Source organism: Camellia sinensis, chromosome 10 (assembly GCF_055761805.1).
Source record: "Camellia sinensis isolate YWXY chromosome 10, ASM5576180v1, whole genome shotgun sequence".
Lineage (NCBI taxonomy): Eukaryota > Viridiplantae > Streptophyta > Magnoliopsida > Ericales > Theaceae > Camellia > Camellia sinensis.
Window position 1 is genome coordinate 9,690,781 of NC_138970.1, and position 20,355 is coordinate 9,711,135.

At 44.4% G+C, this 20,355-nt stretch overlaps 2 protein-coding genes across 2 annotated transcripts; both read left to right on the forward strand.

Annotated features, from left to right (window-relative positions):
• The first annotated feature begins 5,278 nt into the window (after positions 1-5,278).
• LOC145800130 (uncharacterized) lies at positions 5,279-7,255 on the forward strand. Its single transcript, XM_082889772.1, has 4 exons — positions 5,279-5,665; positions 5,903-5,992; positions 6,419-6,694; positions 7,118-7,255. Exons 1-4 carry the CDS (start codon positions 5,279-5,281, stop codon positions 7,253-7,255), a joined length of 891 nt encoding a protein of 296 aa, XP_082745898.1.
• Positions 7,256-19,235: 11,980 nt separating this feature from the next.
• Positions 19,236-19,823, forward strand: LOC145800131 (uncharacterized). Its single transcript, XM_082889773.1, has one exon. It carries the CDS (start codon positions 19,236-19,238, stop codon positions 19,821-19,823), a length of 588 nt encoding a protein of 195 aa, XP_082745899.1.
• The last annotated feature ends 532 nt before the right edge of the window (positions 19,824-20,355 follow it).

Below are 20,355 nucleotides of genomic sequence, written 5' to 3' on the forward strand. Positions count from 1 at the left end.
CATTCACGCATCCCGAGGCGGGGCTGTGGCCACCTTCATTCTGTATTTAATATTTTTAATTAATTAGAAATTCTGTAATAATTAATTTAATATTATTTATTCGGACTGTAATATTTATTCGGACCCTCCGAGTGAGGGCAATTGTGTAATAAGTGTGCGTGAGTGTGTGTATGTCTCCCAACCCCACATCTTTCTTCCCGTTTATTTACTAGCTTTCGATGGTTAGTCTAAGGCATGTTTCAATTAGCATACAGCATGATAGAACGTTCGCATCCATTCATTTGTTCTGCATGCACCGAGCTCGACGCATCATCCTAACTGCATTTGTACTCCAATTCCAAATTGAATATGTGTTAGTTGTAGTATTTCACATGTCATTGTAGATTAGCCGAGCCCTTCTTAGTTGCATTTTGCATGTGTTGCATTAGCCATCTTAACATGAACTAGGATCATGTATATGATTACTAACTAGTTTCTGTTTTGGCTCGGAGTACTCGGTAAGTTCTCATGCTTTAGCATCCTTGCATGAGTGTGAGTGTTGCCATGACAGCATGCTTGCCATGAGGCTACTTGCTTATGTGATATAACTGCTTAAATGCCTATGGGTGGGTAGGTTGAATTACCTAAATTGGAATAATGCATTAAAACTGTGAGTTTTAAGCCCACTAGATAGTGGCAAAACCATCTTTTCTAAAGCCCACTTGAGGATGGCAAAACCTGCATTTTAGCCTACTTGCTTGTAGCAAACCATTTTCAAAACAAACATGCGATGTTTTGTTCCAATTTAGGCGATTTGGTCTATACTTGTTTACTGTGCGCATAACATAGTAATTCTAGGCTAATAACCGGAATAAGAACACATAATGCTTTCAAAACAAGATATCATGGTTAGTAGAGGCCGATCTTTGATCGGGCGAGCGGGGGTGCTCATAGCTGACCTTTCCCAATCGTACCCAAGTTCCCGAGCCGAGGCAACTTTGGTGATGACGGACACGTGGCCTTAGGCAAACGAGTCAGGGTTTCCTAAATTCCCCCAAAATAAAATATTTAGGTGGCGACTCTGTATCTGGCAAAGCAGTCCATGTTTGGCACTTCTTTTCTAAAAATCTATTTTTTTTTTCAAAACGATTTGCCGTATTTGGACTCTTTGGTTCAGATTAAGAACCGTGACAATTTAAGAGTCCGAACTGTAGTGGGCCCAAATGAACAGAATGGGACTCATCCTCCCGGGGCGTTCGGGGACGTCTATACACTCGGCGTCTGCTGTCATTATCGGCCAATAATACCCCTGCGTTATAACTCGATGGGCCAAAGAAAGCCTACCAGAATGGGCACCATAACTGCCCTCATGTATCTCAGTCAGAAGCTCCTCAACTTTGTCTGGGTGCACGCATTCCAAATATGGACCAGAGAGGGATTTTTTATAGAGCCCTCCTTGCGGATCTAAGTAGTATCTCATGGCTTTGTTTCGCAACTTGTGCGCTTCTTTCTACTTCTCTGGGAGTTGGTCAAAAGACAGGAAAGCAGCAATGGGATCCATCCAGCTTGGGTCAGATTCTATAACGTTAATCTGGACTTCCTTCGAAGGGCCAATGCTTGCCTCCGGGATAAAACCTACTTCGATAGTCCGTTTAATCTCTGAGTTGATGGCGGAGGCTAGGCAAGCCAAGGCGTCTGCATGGGTGTTCTGATCACGTGTTATCTGGTTCAACTCATGATGGTCGAATTTTGCCAACAAGGAATTGGCCGTTTTTATGTAGGCGGCCATGCGGTTGTTCCTTGCCGCGTACTCCCCCTTTTGCTGGTTTATCACCAGTTTTGAATCACAAAACACAAGCAAACGCCAAGCGCCAAGAACGTGTGCGTTCCGTAAACCGGCTAGGAGGGCTTCGTATTCGGCTTCGTTATTTGATGCTTCGAAGCCAAGCTTGACGGCCTGCTCAATTATTGCACCGTCAGGAGACATGATGACAACTCCGGGTCCACTGCCCCACTGATTGGACGATCCATCGCAATACAACTGCCAAATATCCCCAACGTAAATCCTCCAGTTCGGCTTTGGTCGAATTTCGTCAGGCTTGAAGTCGGTCAAGACACCAGTGAATTCGGCAACAAAGTTGGCAAGCACCTGCCCTTTGATTGAGGTTCTGGGTAGAAATTGAATATCATATTGGCCGAGTTCCAGAGCCCACTTTGAAACACATCCGGAAGCTTCTGCACTGCGTAGCACAGATCGGAGGGGATAGTCTATTAGCACCCCAATGCTATGACCCTGGAAGTAATGCATCAGTTTCCTTGCCACCATGACTTGGGCTAGGATGAGCTTTTCTAGCGGAAGGTAGCGTGTTTCGGCATCAACCATTACTTTTCTCACAACATACACCGGCTGTTGCTCTCCCAGCTCTTCCTTTATTAGCACGGCACTGACAGCCCGGTCGAAAACTGCCAGATACATAATGAGCATGTCACCAAGAGAGGGCGTTGCCAAGAGTGGTACTGAGCGGAGGTATGTCTTAAGGCCGTTGAAAGCGGCTTCGCATTCGGAGGACCATTCAAAAGCCTTGTCATGCTGTAGTGTATGAAAGAATTGTCGGCAGCGATCTATGGAACGACTGATGAACCTGTTAAGCGCGGCGGCCATCCCCATTAACTATTGCACCTCTTTTACTGATCGGGGGGAGCTGAGCTCCAGGATTGCTGTGATCTGCCTTGGGTTACCTTCGATTCCTCGGTGATTGACGATATATCCCAAGAATTTGCCAGAGCCGATTCCAAAGGCACATTTGGAAGCGTTCAACTTCATTCCATATTTGCATAGGATGCCGAATGTTTCTTCAAGATCGGCTATATGATTCTTCTTTACCTTTGACTTGACCACCATATCGTCAATGTACACTTCCATTGTGCGACCGAGTTGCTTTTTGAACATAGTGGTGACTAGTCTCTGGTAGGTTGCCCCGGCGTTCTTCAGCCCAAAAGGCATAACCTTATAGCAGTAGGTTCCTCTTGGGGTGAGGAATGCAATTTTCTCCTGGTCCTCCGAATGCATGGCAATTTGAGGGTAGCCTCTGTAAGCATCGAGGAAACTCATGCGCTGATGGCGTGCTGTAGCATCTACCAGTTGGTCTATCCATGGGAGAGGAAAACAGTCTTTCGGGCAGGCTTTGTTTAGGTCCGTGAAATCAACGCAAGCTCACCATGTACCGTTCTTCTTCACAACTACAGTATTAGAGAGCCATGTAGGGTAGGTAACTTTCCTGATTGCCCCTTCATCAAGCAGTCGGTCAACCTCTTCAATCACGGTGGTAGTGTGCTCTGCGGCAAATCGCCGGCTTTTCTGAATGATCGGCTTGCACTTAGGGTCAACATTCAAACGATGCTCAAAAATAGTTAGGTCGACGCCCAGCATTTCATATGGAGTCCATGCAAATACATCAAGATTATCGAGCAGGAAGGATACTAGCTGCTGTCTGTCGGCTTGATTCAGGAAGGCGCCGACCATGAAGAATCTCTTTGGATTGCCGTCAATCTCAATTCGGTCTAAGTCTTCCGTGGCTTTCTCATTCGGGAGCCACTCGACATCATCGAGGCTTTCACGATCCGGCACCTCGATGGAATTAACTTGGAAATCCTTTGGCGTCTTTTCAAAGAGGAGATAGCATACTTGTGCCGATTATTGGGAACCACGGATCTGTTCGATGTCGTATTCTATCGGAAAGCGCAGAAGCTGATGATACGTGCTTGGGACAGGCCGCATAGTATGCAACCAAGTTCACCCCATGATGAGATTATACGGCGAAGGCAGCCTGACAACCCAGAATTCCACATCCACTGTTCGGGAGCCTGCTCGGATGGATAGTATGATTTTTCCCAACGGATATTCTAGATTTGCGTTGAAGCCGAATAATGGATAAGGAGCTGGAGACAAGTCTGATTCGTTTAAGCCAAGTTTGATGAAGGTCTTGTAATACATAACCTCAGAAGTACTTCCCTAGTCTATGAGAACGCACTCGATAGTAAATCGGTTGACACGTAGTTCAAAGACTAGTGGATCAATGTGGGGGACTGTTATGCCGATAAGATCAGAATCGTCGCAAGTGATACTCTGAGCTTCATGCGGCCATTTCGTCGACGTGAGTTGCTTCTGGGATGCAGGGTGTGTTTGAATTGTATGCACGGCTGAGGGCGTTGGCAAGCTGTATATCATATGGATGACTACAAGCGGAGTGATTCCCGCCGAAGTACAATTGGTCTGGTTGCGCACGATTGGGCATGGTGCTGGGGCTGAACATCTCAGACCAACTCCTAAAGGTCTTTCATGGCATAGCTACTGTCACGATCGTGATCTTTGCAATATTCACACCGCCTATCCCTTCTTGTCATGTCGGGAGGTGCCACTGCTTCTGATCGTCTGGTGTAGAATGAGGGGGCCCACTTTATATGCGGACTTTCTCCGGAGGAACTGGAAACTTCAGATCGTCCATTCTTCTTGGGATCCGGGGATAATAGGTCGGAGCTGCTACCGGTGCCGTGAAGCCGGGCTTGAGGTCATCGAGCACCTGCTTTTAGAGGTCGCTCGGGATTTTGGGGCACAGCTTGTTTGGATTTTGCTACCTCCAAAGCCAAATCTTGTCGGAGGCGCTTGTTCTCATCGATCAAGTTTTCCAACCTCTACTCATTTTGCTTGCCTGCTCCACAATTGCTTGCATTGCCTCATGTTCTAGAGTCGAAGGTGAGGCGTGGTTCAAAACGCGTCTTGCTGGGAGAAGCTCCGGTCCGTGTGTGTTTGTTGGAGTGAAAATGTCTACCCGCGTGTTTTCATCGGTGACTATTAGAGGGTCCTCTGTCACGTCCGCCATGGATATGCTTGAGTATTCCCACTGACGACGCCAGTTGTGGGGAAGTGGTTTTTGGAAATACTCTTCTGATCCAGGGGGACACTCGTGATCCACCGATAGGCACCTCAAAGGAAGTAAACACTCTGGTCGGGGGTGCCGGAATTAGCACTTCGACGGACAAGTCAGTCTCTCGTTCTAGATTACTTGTATTCTAAGTTAAACACCACAATTATCACATACCACTTTCTGGCTGATGTCTCTTCTATTTATATCTTGTCTTCTTTGTGCCCGGGATTAGTTCCAAATCCAATCTCCTATTCGGCATATTTTGTAATAAACCGATCTTCATTCGGCCCCTTGCTTAATCGATTATCTGGCCGAACAAGGTTGGGTCCAAGTTTCCGTGGCAATGGCCGAATGTTTCGAATCTTGATTCTTCAATGTTCGGCTCTCTGGAATCTCTACAACTCCCAATATTCGGCCCCCACTGGAGTATATGCCTCGGGGCTTCCAGGAAGATTAGGGCCATTACGTTTTCAGAAGCAGACAGAGCATACCCATTTCCTCATAATCGTCCTCTTTTTGTCACAGCTTACATCAATGACGTGGAGCTCAAGCGTGCTTTCCTTGACTGCGGAGCATCCATAAACATCATCACTACCGACACCTTTGCGAAGGCTCGCATCCCAGAGTCCAGGGTGGTTCGCCAACCCATTACAGGGACGGGTTTTGGCAGTGAGAGAAAGGTTACTAAGGGCTATGTTGTAGTGGACTTAGCAGTTGGTGATATCTGCTCCGCCACAAAGTTCTATGTGATTGAAGTGGATGTAAATTACCACATGATACTTGGCAGGGCTTGGATGCACTGATATAGGGCTATTGCGTCGGGTTATCACCAATGCATAAAGGCAAAGTTGGGGAAGTGCATAGTGACCATAAATGCGTCTGAAAAGCCATTTGGAGTAGAAGAGGCACACTATTCTGACGCCGTCTTCTTTATTGAGCGGTCAACGGATAAAACTCCAAGGACTGGTAAGGTTGTAGGTGTAACATTGCCAATGTAGGAAGACATTCGAAATGTAGAGGCTGCTCTAGAAAACAGTGGGCAGAAGAGGAGCAGCAAGTTCACAAGTCCTCTACCCAAGATTGTTAAGGTGCACGAGGGTGGCAAGACAGTTTACTACCTATGACGGTCTTGGGGACCCGACTTCATACCTTGGGAGGATGGCCCTGAGGCAAATAAACGCAATGCTAATGAGTCCTAAAAAAGGATGGTGGAGACGCTTGAGCCCGCCCAGGAATGCATGCAAGATAGACCCAAACCACAGCAGGAAGTACTTGCTGAGGTTAACCTCAGTGACTTACCAGGGTAGAGCTAACCCGTGTTTATCAGCGATACAATGGCTCCAACAGCTAAGGCAGAATTGATAACACTACTGAAGCGGTACAGTGACGTCTTTGCTTGGACATATGACGAGATGCCTGGTATTAACCCATCACTTATCACTCACCATCTAGACACTTTTCCTAACTCTAAGCCAATCAAGCAATATGCTTGAATGTATTACTTTGATCTTTAGGCAAAGATTAAGGAAGAGGTAGAAAAGTTGCAAAGGGCCAAGTTCATTGAGCCTACACAATACCCAACTTGGCTAGCAAATATTGTGCCTGTGAAGAAGAAGAATGGCCAAATCAGGGTCTGCGTAGACTTTCGCGACCTGAACAAGGCCTGCGTAAAAGATGAGTTTCCATTGCCCCATGTTGACACACTTGTCGATACTACCGCAGGCCATCAGATGTTCTCCTTGATGGACGGGTTCAATGGTTATTACCAGATCAAAATGGCACTAGAAGATGTAGAAAAGACAACTTTCAGAACACCCTAGGGAAATTTTTTCTATACGGTGATGCCCTTCGGTTTTGTGGAGGCCGAATAAAATCAATTAGGAAGAGGCCAAGGCATTTGATCGACATCTGGCCAAAGGAAATTCAGCCCTAACCCGGGGTTCATGAAGCCTAATAAACGAATCGGCTATATAAGGAGTCGAATAGGAGACAACACTTAAGTGGAAGGCCGACGAAGTAACTACGTGTGACATCAAGAGTGGGCCCGACCCTTGGGTCCAGAGGTAATATAAAAAGGGAGGATTGTTGGCCAAAGGAGGTATGTGAGAATTTACAAGATAACTTGAGATATAAGTAAATTTGAGAGGATACTGACTTGTCCATCGGAGTGCTAATTCCAGTACCCCTGACTGGAATGTTCATCCCTTTTTCAGGTAGCAATCAGAGGATCAAGAGCATCTAACCGGATCCAAGAGTATTTCCAAACCATTTTACCACAATTGGCCTCGTCTGTGGGAATACTCAAGTGCATCCATGGCAGGCGTGATCGATTATCCTTTGATAGTTGCTGACGATGTTAAACCAAGAGATGGCATTACTCCAAGAAACATGCTTGGACTGGAGAATATCACCACGCGACGGGCTTTTAACTTCAACCCAGTAGCTCAAAATGCACTCTTAACTTCTGTGCAGGAAAATGTGCAGACGATCATGGATCAAGCAAAATGAAACGAACATCATCTAGAAGATATAACGGCTGAGAATGAGCGTGTGCGTAAGGATAATTGGCCTTGGTGTTAGCCAAATCTTAACAGGTCGCATGCCATGACCGGGGTCGATCCCCAAAAAAGAAAAAGGATGATCGACGACGTTGACTTCAGAAACGTGATAATGGCAACGATTCCGACTCACCATCTCAGCAACATAGAAAGAAGGGGCTAGTTGATGCATCCAACTCATCCGAAGGAAGTCCATATGTATAACATAGGTGAGGGAAAGTAAGTGGTGATTCAGATGAAGAGGGCAGGCACGACCCATTCGCACGATGCATTGCAAGGGTTGTGTTGCCTAAAGAGTTCAAAGCACCAATATTCACCTTATATGACGGAAAATCAGATCCCACTGACCACATTCATCATTACAAACAAGCGATGACATTGCATGCTGATAATGAAGCCCTCATATGTCGAATGCTTCCAAGTAGCCTGGGACCATTGGCCATCAAATGGTACTATAAACTACAGCCACCTTCAATAAGAAGCTTTCATCAACTCCAAAAATCCTTTAGGGCAAAATTCATCACCAACGAAGTTCAGCCACAGCAAGCTGACTCTCTTTGGGTAATGCAAATTAAACCAGAAGAGACCCTCCGTGAGTATTCAGAGCACTATTGGGAATGTTTTAACTTGGTGGATGATGCCTACTATGATTCCATGGTCATTATCGCCTTTAAGATGAGGTTACACCCTGATAGTCCTCTCCGCAGTTAATTGACCAGACGGCCTCCCAAGACAGTTTGGGCGCTAATGAAGAAAGTTGAAGAATACTATAAGATGGAAGACGATGCCTTGCGCGTCAAGGCTAGACATAAAGTTATTAAATCGGCACCATCTGGTCTGGTTCAGTCGATAAGCGCCGTGTCATCAAGGATCCCCAAACCTCGGGCTCGGGCTAAACGACACAACCGACGTGATTCGTGCCGTTCAAGTGGCCAATGTTCGTACCATTCAAACGAACAATATCAAGTGGATAGCAGGCGCACAAGACATTTGGGCAAGAAGTTCACGGAATTATCGAAGCCGATTAGTAAGATCCTGCCCAAAGTCTAACCTCTTTCGTTCTTTAAATGGCCGTCCAAGATGATGGGACCTCGTCATACAAGGAGAAGGGATAAGCGGTGTGAATATCACAAGGACCATAGCCACGATACTAATTGTCACACCCCAAACCCGCCCCTAAAAGTTTGGGCATGACTTATTCGGAAACAGACACTGAATCTGATATACATATCATATGGGGCCTGAACGGAAGCTTTTAATATCATATAATAACATAAAACATCATCCATTGAGATACTACTACTATGCCAGGACCGCAAACATTACATTAGATAGATAATACACAGGAAGTATATACCCGAGCTTTAGTTACAGTCATTCACATTCATACCAAAGTACTAAAGAAGAAAGGGGTTATTTACATTCAACCATAGGCAGACAATCAAAGCATAAACCGAAAACCTAGTTAAAGTTTTACAAAATGAACAGGTTCCATCTTAAGTGCCTGGACACACTAAGGTTGACAAGAGATAGACAAGTCTCTAGGGTTAGGACTGGCTTTCCAGTTTATTACCTACAGAAACAGACAAAATACAGAGTGAGTAAAACTCAGTGAATAATAGCACATAAATAATGCAGTGGTTAACTTAAATAATAAAGCATATAGCTGTGGAGGCATATGATTAATTACATTCTGTAGTCATTTCTAGAACGGCCATGGCCCGATTTCCTTAACAGAGTGACTTCAAGCCCAGTAATACACAGAATGGCCATCGGCCCAGAAATAGCAGAACGGCCTATCAGCCCAGAAATAACAGAATGGCCTAGCGGCCTAGAAATAACAGAACGGCCAACAGAACAGCCTAGCGGCCCAGAAATAACAGAACGGCCTATCGGCCCAAAAATAACAGAACGGCCTAACGGCCCAGAAATAAAAGAACGGCCATCGACCCAGATTACATATGTATGGATTCAAGAGGTGGCTCGTACGGATTCTAGAGGTGACTCGTATTGCAGCACATAGTTCCGTACAGCACTTTGTTCCATACCAGAAATAATAGGTCTTATCATGTCATGGTGTAGACAAGCCCGCGGGGGGACCTCGCTACAGCTCGGACTCGACTTTCGCAGTCACGGTTCTAAGTCTGAACCAAAGAGTCCAAATCCGGCAAATCGTTTTGAGAAAAACAGATTTTTGAAAGAAGTGCCAAACATGGACTGCTTTGCCAGATACAGAGTCGCCACCTAAATATTTTTTAATGGGAAATTTAGGAAACCCTGACTCGGTGCCAAAGGCCACGTGTCCGTCATCACCAAAGTTGCCTCGGCTCGGGAACTTGGGTACGATTGGGGAAGGTCACTTCGTGAGCACCCCCGCTCGCCCGGTCAAAGACCGGCCTCTACTAACCATGATATCAATTTTTGAAAACATTGTATGTTCTTATTCCGGTTATTAGCCTAGGTTACTATGTGATGCTCGCAGTATATAAATATAGACTGGGTCGTCCGAATTGGAACAAAACATTTCATGCTTGTTTATTTGAAAATGGTTTGATGGTGCTACCCGCAGGTAGGCTAGGACACGGACTTGCCACCCTCAGGTGGGCTTTTGGAAAAGATGGTTTTGCCACTATCTAGTGGGCTTAAAACAAACATTTGATGAATTGTCCCAATTCAAGTAACCCAACCTTCACCCACAGGCATTCAGGCAGATATTTCATATAAGCACATAGCCTCATGGTAAGCATGCTATCATGGCATTCATTCACACGCATGCAAGGATGCTAAAGCATAAAGCTTACCGAGTACTCCAAGCCAAAAACAGAAACTACATTAGAAATCATGCATGATCCTAAATATACAAAAATGCTTAATGCAACACATGCAAAATGCAACTATAGTAGGCTCGGCTATTCTAAGATGGCATATGAAATGCTACAACTAACATGTATTCAACTTGGAATTGAAAGTACAATGCAGTTAGTATGATGCGCCGAGCCCGATGCATGCAATACAGATGAATGATGCAAACATGCTGTCATACTGTATGCTAATTGAAATATGCCCTAATCTAACCATCAAAAGCGGATAAATAAAAGGGAGAAAGACGTGGGGTTGGAAGACATACATCACACTCACCCACACTTATTACAGTTGTGCCCTCACTCGGAGGGTCCGAATAAGTATACAGTCCAAATATTACAGTCCCCAAAATAAAAGAATATTACAGTCCAAAATATTACAGAATTCTAATTAATTAATGAATTAACTAGAAAGCAAATAAACTGGCGTGCAAGCCAGGGACTGCCTTGCTTCTGGTGGATGATGCATGTCCGGACTGTCTTGCGCGGAAATCCACCGGAATGCCCCAATTAGCCTCTGTTTACACCTGTTATTCTTGAAAAGCGTGCCAAGTCCCGGAAAGTTGCTGATTCCTGGTTTTGCTGCAACAGAGAGCAGGAAAGGGGCATAGCAATGTATTTGCACAAATATATGCATGTCTCGACCCTCGTGCCACCAATCACGCATACCGAGGCATGATGGCAGAGGAGTCGAAATGCACAACTCAATATAGGATGAATGCACATGAAACTACAGCTAAAACCTAACTCCATCATGGGTAATCTGGAGTGTCGGCGACTGGGGAATTGAGACACATTCCGTCACTCGGAGTACGAAATGTACCTCGTTTCCCGCGCCCGGGCTAACTCCTATTCCGAGCACGATGCAATATGCATGATATGCATGAAATGCAACTAAGATGCAATCCTAACATACACAATGCTATGAAATGACCTGCCTCGAAATGCGTACACACGGGCACGCAAACCGAGACGATGATATGTGTCTTGAAGTACGTGCACGCGGGCACGCAAACCGAGGCGATGATATGTGTCTCGAAATGCGTGCACACGGGCACACAAACCGAGGCGATGATATGTGTCTCGAAATGCGTGCACACGGGCACACAAACCGAGGCGATGATATGTGTCTCGAAATGCGTGCACACGGGCACACAAACCGAGACGATGATATGTGTCTCGAAATACGTGCACACGGGCACGCAAACCGAGGCAATGATAAATGCAATGAAAATGAGATGCCTCGAAATGCGTGCACACGGGCACGCAAACCGAGGCGATGATAAATGCAATGAAAATGAGATGCCTCAAAATGCGTGCACACGGGCACGCAAACCGAGGCGATGGTAAATGCAATGAAAATGAGATGCCTCGAAATGCGTGCACACAGGCACGCAAACCAAGGCGATGGTAAATGCAATGAAAATGACTAAAATGGCATGGAAAACATAACATGGGCTTATACTAACATGAGGGAACCTCAACTACACTCACATAAGGAGCCGGTTGATGAAAATGAAGTGCTTCGAAATGCGTGCACACGGGCACGCAAACCGAGGCAATGGCATACGCAATGCAAATGACATGGAAATGACAAATGGGCTTACACCAACATGAGTGAGCCTCAGCCACACTCATATAGGATGCCGGCGGATAAAAATGAGGCGCCTCGAAATGCGTGCCCACGGGCACGCAAACCGAGGCAATGACGGAATGCGATGAAATGACATGAAAACATGATATGGGCTTATACCAACATGAGTGAGCCTCAGCCACACTCACATAGGATGCCGTCGGATAAAAATGAAGTGCCTCGAAATGCGTGCACACGGGCACGCAAACCGAGGCGATGCAAAAGCGATGCGAATGACATGGAAAATGCAACATGGACTTATAGTAACATGAGAGAGCCTCAGCCGCACTCACATGAGATGCCGATGGCAGAAAATGAAGTGCCTCGAAATGCGTGCACACGGGCACGCAAACCGAGGCGATGGCATACGCAATGCAATGACATGGAAACATGATATGGACTTATACCAACATGAGTGAGCCTCAGCCACACTCACATAGGATGCCGATGGATGAAAATGAAGTGCCTCGAAATGCGTGCACACGGGCACGCAAACCGAGGCAATGCAAAAATGCAAATTATGGCATGGGAAATGATATGCAAACATGGTAATGGATTTTCAGCAGTAAAATATGGGGGAAAACAGTTCCGAAATGAGGCGAAATGACATGAAATGCATGGAATTGTCCCGAAATGCGATTATGGCACCCGAAATGGCCTACAGCTATGCCAAACATGCACAATATGGACATGGAATGAAAAGACAGAAGCAAGGCAGCCCCAAGATAAGCACTTTTCCAGTTTATAGCATGGCCAAACAGTGGACAAAAACAGGGCAAAACAAGCATGCAAAAATGGGGAATAAACATGAGATTAAGAAGCAACTCATAGCTACTGTCCTCGAACAGGTTCGGGCCCTTCTACAATATTGAAGAGGGGCCAAAAATATGCACATTTACAGAACTGTAAAATCCTCAAAAACAAACATAGATAAGGCTAAGCTTTTATGCAAGAAAACGGACCAAAAGGTGGCCAAAGAGGCAAGTGGTATATACAATGCTCAAACTGAAAAATTCCCTTCTACAACATTGAAGAGGGACCAAAAATAAGTATATTTCCAGAACTGTAAAATGGCCAAAACAGTATAAAAACATGCTAGAAATGCAATGCAAAATAAGGCTCAAAAGAGGCTATAACATGAGGTATGCAAAATATTCCACAAATGGCCAAAGACCCTTAATGAAACATCTTAAGAAGGTCAAAATAAGACTATCTCTAGGCCTGTAAATCGACCAAAAACAAAAGCATGGTGGGCTAACAAAACATGCAAGAAAACGGTATTTACGAAGGGTATTGAAGCAAGTGGCATATGGAGGGCTCAAACAGGGTTGAGCCCTTAATGAGACATGAAAATGAGCTCAAAATAAGGCCACTTTCAGTTATGTCCGGAGCTCAAAGCAAAAAGCATGGATGACTTGCAAAAGATCCAAGAAAAGGGCCAAAAAGGGGAAATTGCAACTTACCCTTGAAGACCAATTCTTTTGTTGCTTCTTGGGCCAAATTTGTTGCCTCTTAGCTACTGGAATTCCTCTCCTTGCTCTTGGAATGGAGTGGTGGTGGTAGAGCTTGGTGTTGTAGTGTAAATGGTGGTGTAGGACTTGAAGCTTTTTAGAAAAATGAGAGAGATGGAGGAGGATTTGTCTCTTGAGGCTTGAAGAACCAATTTTCTAACCTCCTAAAGGGGAGGAGAGGTTCTCTTTATATAGAGAAACCAAAGGGGCAAAGCTTCTCTTGGAAGCTTTGACCAAAAGGGCCAAGCTTCTCTTAGAAGCTTGGAGCAAAAGGGCCAAGCTTCTTGGAGAAGCTAGGCAAAAAGGGTCAAGAGGTTCAAGCTTCTTGGAGAAGCTAGCCAAAAGGGTCAAAAGGTTCAAGCTTCTTGGAGAAGCTAAACAAAAAGGTTCAAAAGGGTCAAGCTTCTTGGAGAAGTTTTAAAAAGGGGTCAAAAGGTTCAAGCTTCTTGGAGAAGCTAAACAAAAAGGTCAAGCTTCTTGGAGAAGCTAAAAAAGGGGTCAAGCTTCTTGGAGAAGCTAAAAGAGGTCAAGCTTCTTGGAGAAGCTAAAAAAAGGTCCAAAAGGGTCAAGCTCCCTCAAGAAAAGGTCTCGGTTAGGAGAAGTGGCCGATTGATCAAAAATAGTGGCCGGCCATGAACTTTTAGGGTCCTCCCAAGTGTGTAGATCACAGATATGTGGTCGAAAGTTGGCAACACTAACTCCAAGGTGTTCAACATTAGCCCGGAAGTTGGGAAAACGGGCGCCGGGAGGCTCCGGAGGAGAGATAACTGGTTGCTGCAACAATTGCTGGCCTCCCACCCTTCAGTGACCTTCCCTGTGATAAAACAGAGGTACCTGCCAAAAATGAACGAAAACCATTGCAAAACGAATGTTCCGGGGCCAAAACACGCAGTTCGAGGTCCCGAAAATGGGCTGTTAAGCACCGAAAGTGGCATTCGACCTCGAAGTGGGTTTCTCAGCCCCCAGTGTCCCTCAAAAGGGAGAAAATAGGAAGTATGCCAAAAATCAGAGCAATAGGAGATGGTTAAGCGGTCCCGAACCGAGGCACACGGCCTGACGGCTCCGAAAACCGGGAACCGGACTCCGAAATGGGAAAAATGGCCTACGGCCACCAAATGTAGCCTACGGACATTGAGAGATGGTCTACAGGACCTCTCCCTCCCCTCAGGAAAAGAAACAGAGAAAACCGAGTCTGGTTCGCAAACCGAGACAAGGCACAGAAAAGGGTTCGGGAGTCCGGAGGCAGGGCTCACGGCCGCAACTCCGAAACTTCTGAACGAGCACATCATGCAACATCACCAAGCGCTCAATTGGTGACGTCTGAGTCTTAAGGTCGGTCAAAAATGGGGTGTCTACACATGGCATAGACGGAACAAACAACAAAACAAAATAACCTCAGATATCATCAGAACAGGCTAGTTTCAGAGTTATACAGAGGCACATAGATTCTTCCAATCATTCACATAAGTTAACGTAGTTAGTTTACATTTAACAGAATTCTGATGATAATTATTAGCAATAAGGATAGCGTATCCCACAGATTATACACGTGCCATCACAATATTATTTGTAGAGACAAAACAATTTACCTCAGAACAGTCTTGGCTCATCATTGACAAAACAAAATGATTCGGGATACACAAGCATCATTGTTCCACTTGATCACTATGAATCATTAAGGGTAATTTACGGATAACAGAACATTAATAAAATGTCTTTTAACGGTAAGCAAAATGCACTACTATAGTATTATCCAATTATGCTAATCCTCTTTAGCAGATATCCAGGTCACAAGACATATATTGAACCAAACAGATGACAGGAGTTCCTGACAGAACATTCAGGGTATTACGTTCCCATTCAAAATATCAAGTACCCGGTAAGCGGGGTTACTTTCATGAGCTTTTTCTGTTAACCAATTCCAAATCAACATACACGTTAACATCCACGGAGAATAGAATGTTAATAACAATAATTATTAACAGTACTAGATGTACATTGATAGTACTATTAGTCACAGTGATAGATTCTGGTAGCAGTGGGACGATATCCTCGTCTTGACCTACAAACACAATGCACATAGTATCATAAGATTATACCCGATTACTTACTTTACTCTTAATCAATTAGTCATATCAGTTCTAAACTCCTTAATCCTTAGTAGGTTATAATCCATGCCTCAGAAAAAATGAGGAATCGATAGGAGAAAGGTTCAGACGAAGAAACAGTACAAACTCAGTAAACAGAAAGTGAATAGTCGCCACTAATTTCAGAATAAATATTTCTGTATTTAGAATTTGGGAATGATATTACTTCCATTGGAAACTAGACTTCTGGGGCTTGATTTTAGGCTCAAGAATCACTCAAAACGGAGTCCGGATGCAAAAGATATGCTTGTTCAAAGTTACCTAGTGTATGCTGAAACAGGGGTGGCCGCTCGTGCGGCCCAATTCCGCTCGAGCGGAAGAACCCGGCCACTCGAGCGCCCAAAAATAGAATGAAAACTCCTTTTTTCTTCTTCATGTCCGCTCGTGTGGTGCCCGTGGCCGCTCGTGCGGTCTGGACAAAGAAATCAGTCCGAAAATTGCAGCAAAACTCATTCTTTTGGGAGTGTTTGCAAGGCTCTAAGATGGATCATTTAATTGCTAAATCATGGTTCAAAAAGCATGTAAATAGGGATACCAGCATACCACCATTTGCACATGGATTTGATCTTCTTCACTCTCTCACCATCATAATCCATTTCTCTCCAATACATACACAATTCATCTCTCACATAATTAGATGCAAGCATGTAAATTCACAAAGAGTATGTAATTTTCCCTCTTATGGTTCAAATTAACACAACTACAACATGATGATCATACTTCTTCAATTCCATAAGTGTCACACACACACACACCACAACACACCTCTTACCTTACTTGAACACCCAAGAAATTCATACCCCAAGACAAGAAGAGGAGTTAATTAAAGTGAAATTTACATACCTTGTGCCTAGATCTCTCAAATTCCCAACCTTCTTTGATGATCTACCTCCCTTTGCTCTCAACCCTTCTCTATTCTAAACTCTTCCTCCAGGAGATATTTTGAATGAAGTCCTAAGTCCATTTGTTTAAAGAGCTTTGATACAAAGATATATATATATAACGTATGAATAGGACAAAAATCATTCGTTTAATCATCCCAAATTGAAATTTCATAGAAACGCTTATTATTACCTAAAAATTACACTGATCTCAAATGTAAAATCAATTTCAACTAATTAAGTCTCTAAGGCTTCCAATTTCTGATTTAAACATTATAATGGTGACAGATACTTCCTTATGAAGACAGATAGAAATCAATGTTCATATGTTTTGCTTAATTAAACCTCATTTCACATGACATTTCACAGGAAGTGAGTAAATGCACAGAATAAAGGACCAAAAATGTACCAGAAACAGATATGAGGGTCGAGTTATTACACTAATAGTTGTTATGCATTGAAGGACCACCTAGAGGAGTTGGTACAAGATGGTCGGCTGGCGTAACATGTCCGAAGGAATAATCCATCGAACAAGGTAGCCCTACAGCTGGATTCACCTCCAATTGGTAGAATTCATATGATATACAACCTACTGTCGTCAGTCAAGGTACATACAATTCAGTTGCAAACTAGCCTAACCAAGCCAATCACACCAGCCAAACAGCCCCACAAAATTGGCAGGATTAGCTTCGATGACACCAACCTAGATGGAGTAACTCTCCCCCATGTTGATCCCCTCGACGTCGAGCTACACGTGAACAGATTCACAGTTGAGTGTTTTCTTATCGATCAGGGAAACACCTCAGAAATAATGTATTACAAGACATTTGTTAAACTCAATTTCACTGATTCGAATCTATTACCAGCCGATTACCTATTATTCGGCTTCAATGCCAACCCCGAGTATCCTATGGGTAAGATCACAATGCCAGTATGAGTGGATACCAGATCAATAGACGTGGAATTTCTGGCCATCATGCTCCCGTCACCATACAATCTTATCATGGGGAGGACTTGGTTGTATACTTTGCAGGCTGTGTCGAGCACCTCCCATCAACTACTCCGCTTCCAAACTAAGTACGACATTGAGCAAATTCGAGGTTCTCAAAAATCGGCACAGGCATGCTATCTTATCGTTGCTGTAAAGAGGCCAAAAGAACTAGAAGTGAACTCGATTGAAATACCGGATCGAGAGAGCCTTGAGGACATTGGGAAAATCCCCAGCAAAAAGGCAACTGAAGATCTTGATCAAATTGAAATCAAAGGGAGTCCAGACAGATTCTTCATGATCAACACTTCCCTGAATGAAGCTGATAAAAGCGATATGGTATCCTTCTTACTCGGCAACCTTGACCTGTTTGCGTGGACACCATACGAGATGCTGGGGGTGGATCCAGTCATGGCCCAACATCGTTTAAACATCAATCCAAAAGTCAAACCAATTATTTAGAAAAGTTGGTCGTCAGTCGCAGAGCTTACATCGGCTATTGTTGATGAAGTTGACAGATTGCTTGATGTCGGGGCAATTCGTGAAGTCACTTATCCTACATGGCTATCCAATACCGTGGCTGTAAATAAGAAAAATGGATCTTGATGCGTTTGTGTCGATTTCACAGACTTGAACAGGGCCTATCCGAAGGATTGTTTTCCTCTTCCCAGGATCGTCCAACTTGTGGACGCAACGGCACATCATCAGTGCATGAGCTTCTTGGATGCCTACAGGGGTTATCACCAAATTGCCATGCATCCAGAGGATCAAGAAAAGACCGCATTTCTCACCCCAAGCGAAACCTATTGCTGCAAGGTCATGCCCTTTGGACTGAAGAACGCGGGGGAAACTTACCAGAGAGTGGTTACCACTATGTTCAAGGAACAACTTGGCCGCACCATGGATGTGTACACTAATGACATGGTGGTGAAATCCAAGGAAACGTGCACCCATCTAGCCGATTTAGCAGAGACCTTTGGCATTCTCTGAAAGTACAAGATGAAACTGAATGCCTCGAAATGTGCATTCGGCATCGGATCTAGCAAATTTCTTGGCTATATTGTCAACCGTCGCAGAATAGAGGCCAACTCGAGGCAAATCACAGCAATTCTAGAACTCTGCTCCCCTCAGCTGGTCAAAGAAGTTCAGTACTTGATGGGCATGGCCACCGCCCTCAATAGGTTTATCAGCTGTTCCTCAGATCGCTGCTGATAATTCTTTCACACACTTCAGCAGGGCAAAGCCATTGAATGGACTCCCAAGTGTCAGGCCGCATTGGATGGCTTGAAAACTTATCTCCGATTAGTACAACTCTTGGCAACACCATCGGCAGACGATCCACTCATCTTGTATCTGGCGGTATCCAACCTGGCGGTCAACGTCGTACTACTAAAGGAAGAACTCGGGGAGCAGTGACCAATTTACTATGTAAGCAAGGGAATGGTCGATGCCGAAACATGATATCTACCACTGGATATGCTCATCCTTGCTCTCGTGGTGGCTGCAAGAAAGTTAATGCACTATTTTCAGGCTCACACCATAGGGGTATTAATGCACTATCCTCACCGGTCAGCACTCCATAGTGCGGAAGCATCAGGGCTAGTCTCAAAATGGGCTTTGGAACTCTGATATCCATTTTTTGCCTAGAACTGCCATTAAGGGGCAAGTGCTCGCCGACTTTGTAGCCAAGTTCACGGGATGCAATGCTGATTTCAAGTCAGATCAAGTGCAACCAAAACTCGATTGGCAAATATGTGTTGGAGACATTTGGCAGATGTACGTGACGGATCATCCAATCAATATGGAATCAGGGCAAGCGTAGTAGTCATGACCTCTGAAGGGGCAATAATCAAGCATGCGATCAAACTGGACTTTGATGCATCAAATAACAAGGCCAAATTTCGTAACACACTTCACCTTGGTGCATGGCGGTTACTTGTTTTTTGTGACTTAAAATTAGTCATCAACCAGTTGAAAGGGAAGTATGCAGCTAAAAATGACCGCATTGCCGCCTACATGAAAATGGCAAATTCCTTGCTCACAAAATTCGATCACCGCGAGTTGAATCAGATAACAAGGGATCAGAACACACATGCGGATGCCCTTGCTTGCCTAGCCTCCACCATTAACTCAGAAATTAAACGAACAATCGAGGTAGGGCTCATCCTAGAGCCGAGCATCACCTTTTCTGAACTAGTTCAAATTAACATCATTGAACCAGAACTAAGTTGGCAGGACCCTATCGCTGCATTTCTTTCCTCAGAACAGCTCCCAACGGATAAGAAAGAAGGCCACACGCTGCGAAATAAGGTCTTACGACACTATCTTGATCCACAATGAAAGCTTTCCAAAAATTCTCTCTCTGGGCTGTACCTGGAATGTGTCCACCCAGATAAAGGCAGTGTTTGGGAAGGATTTTTTTTGGGTTTTTTTTTTGTTTTTTTTTTTCACTAAAAGACAAATTGGTTACAAAACCAAAATAAACAAATCCAAACAAAATATCACATCAAACCCCATAATCATTTCACTTTTCTCTCACAAACATCACATCCAACCACAAAAAAATCCAACTATCTTTCCAAACATAAAATTTTTTTTCTCCAATAATGTCCTACAACTAAAGAAACCTACAAAAAAAACCGACTTCCTAAACACCCGCAAAGCTGAGCAACTCTTGCCTGAAATACATGAAGGTAACTGTGGTGCCCATTTTGGAACGTGCTCATTGGCCCACCGAGCCGTAACGCAGGGGTGTTATTGGCCCACCATGCAAACAGATGCCGAGAACTGCGTAAAGAAGTGCGAACAATGCCAAACCTTTTCCCCTTTAACTCATCTACCAGTCGAACAATTAAGCTCCATAACTAGTCCT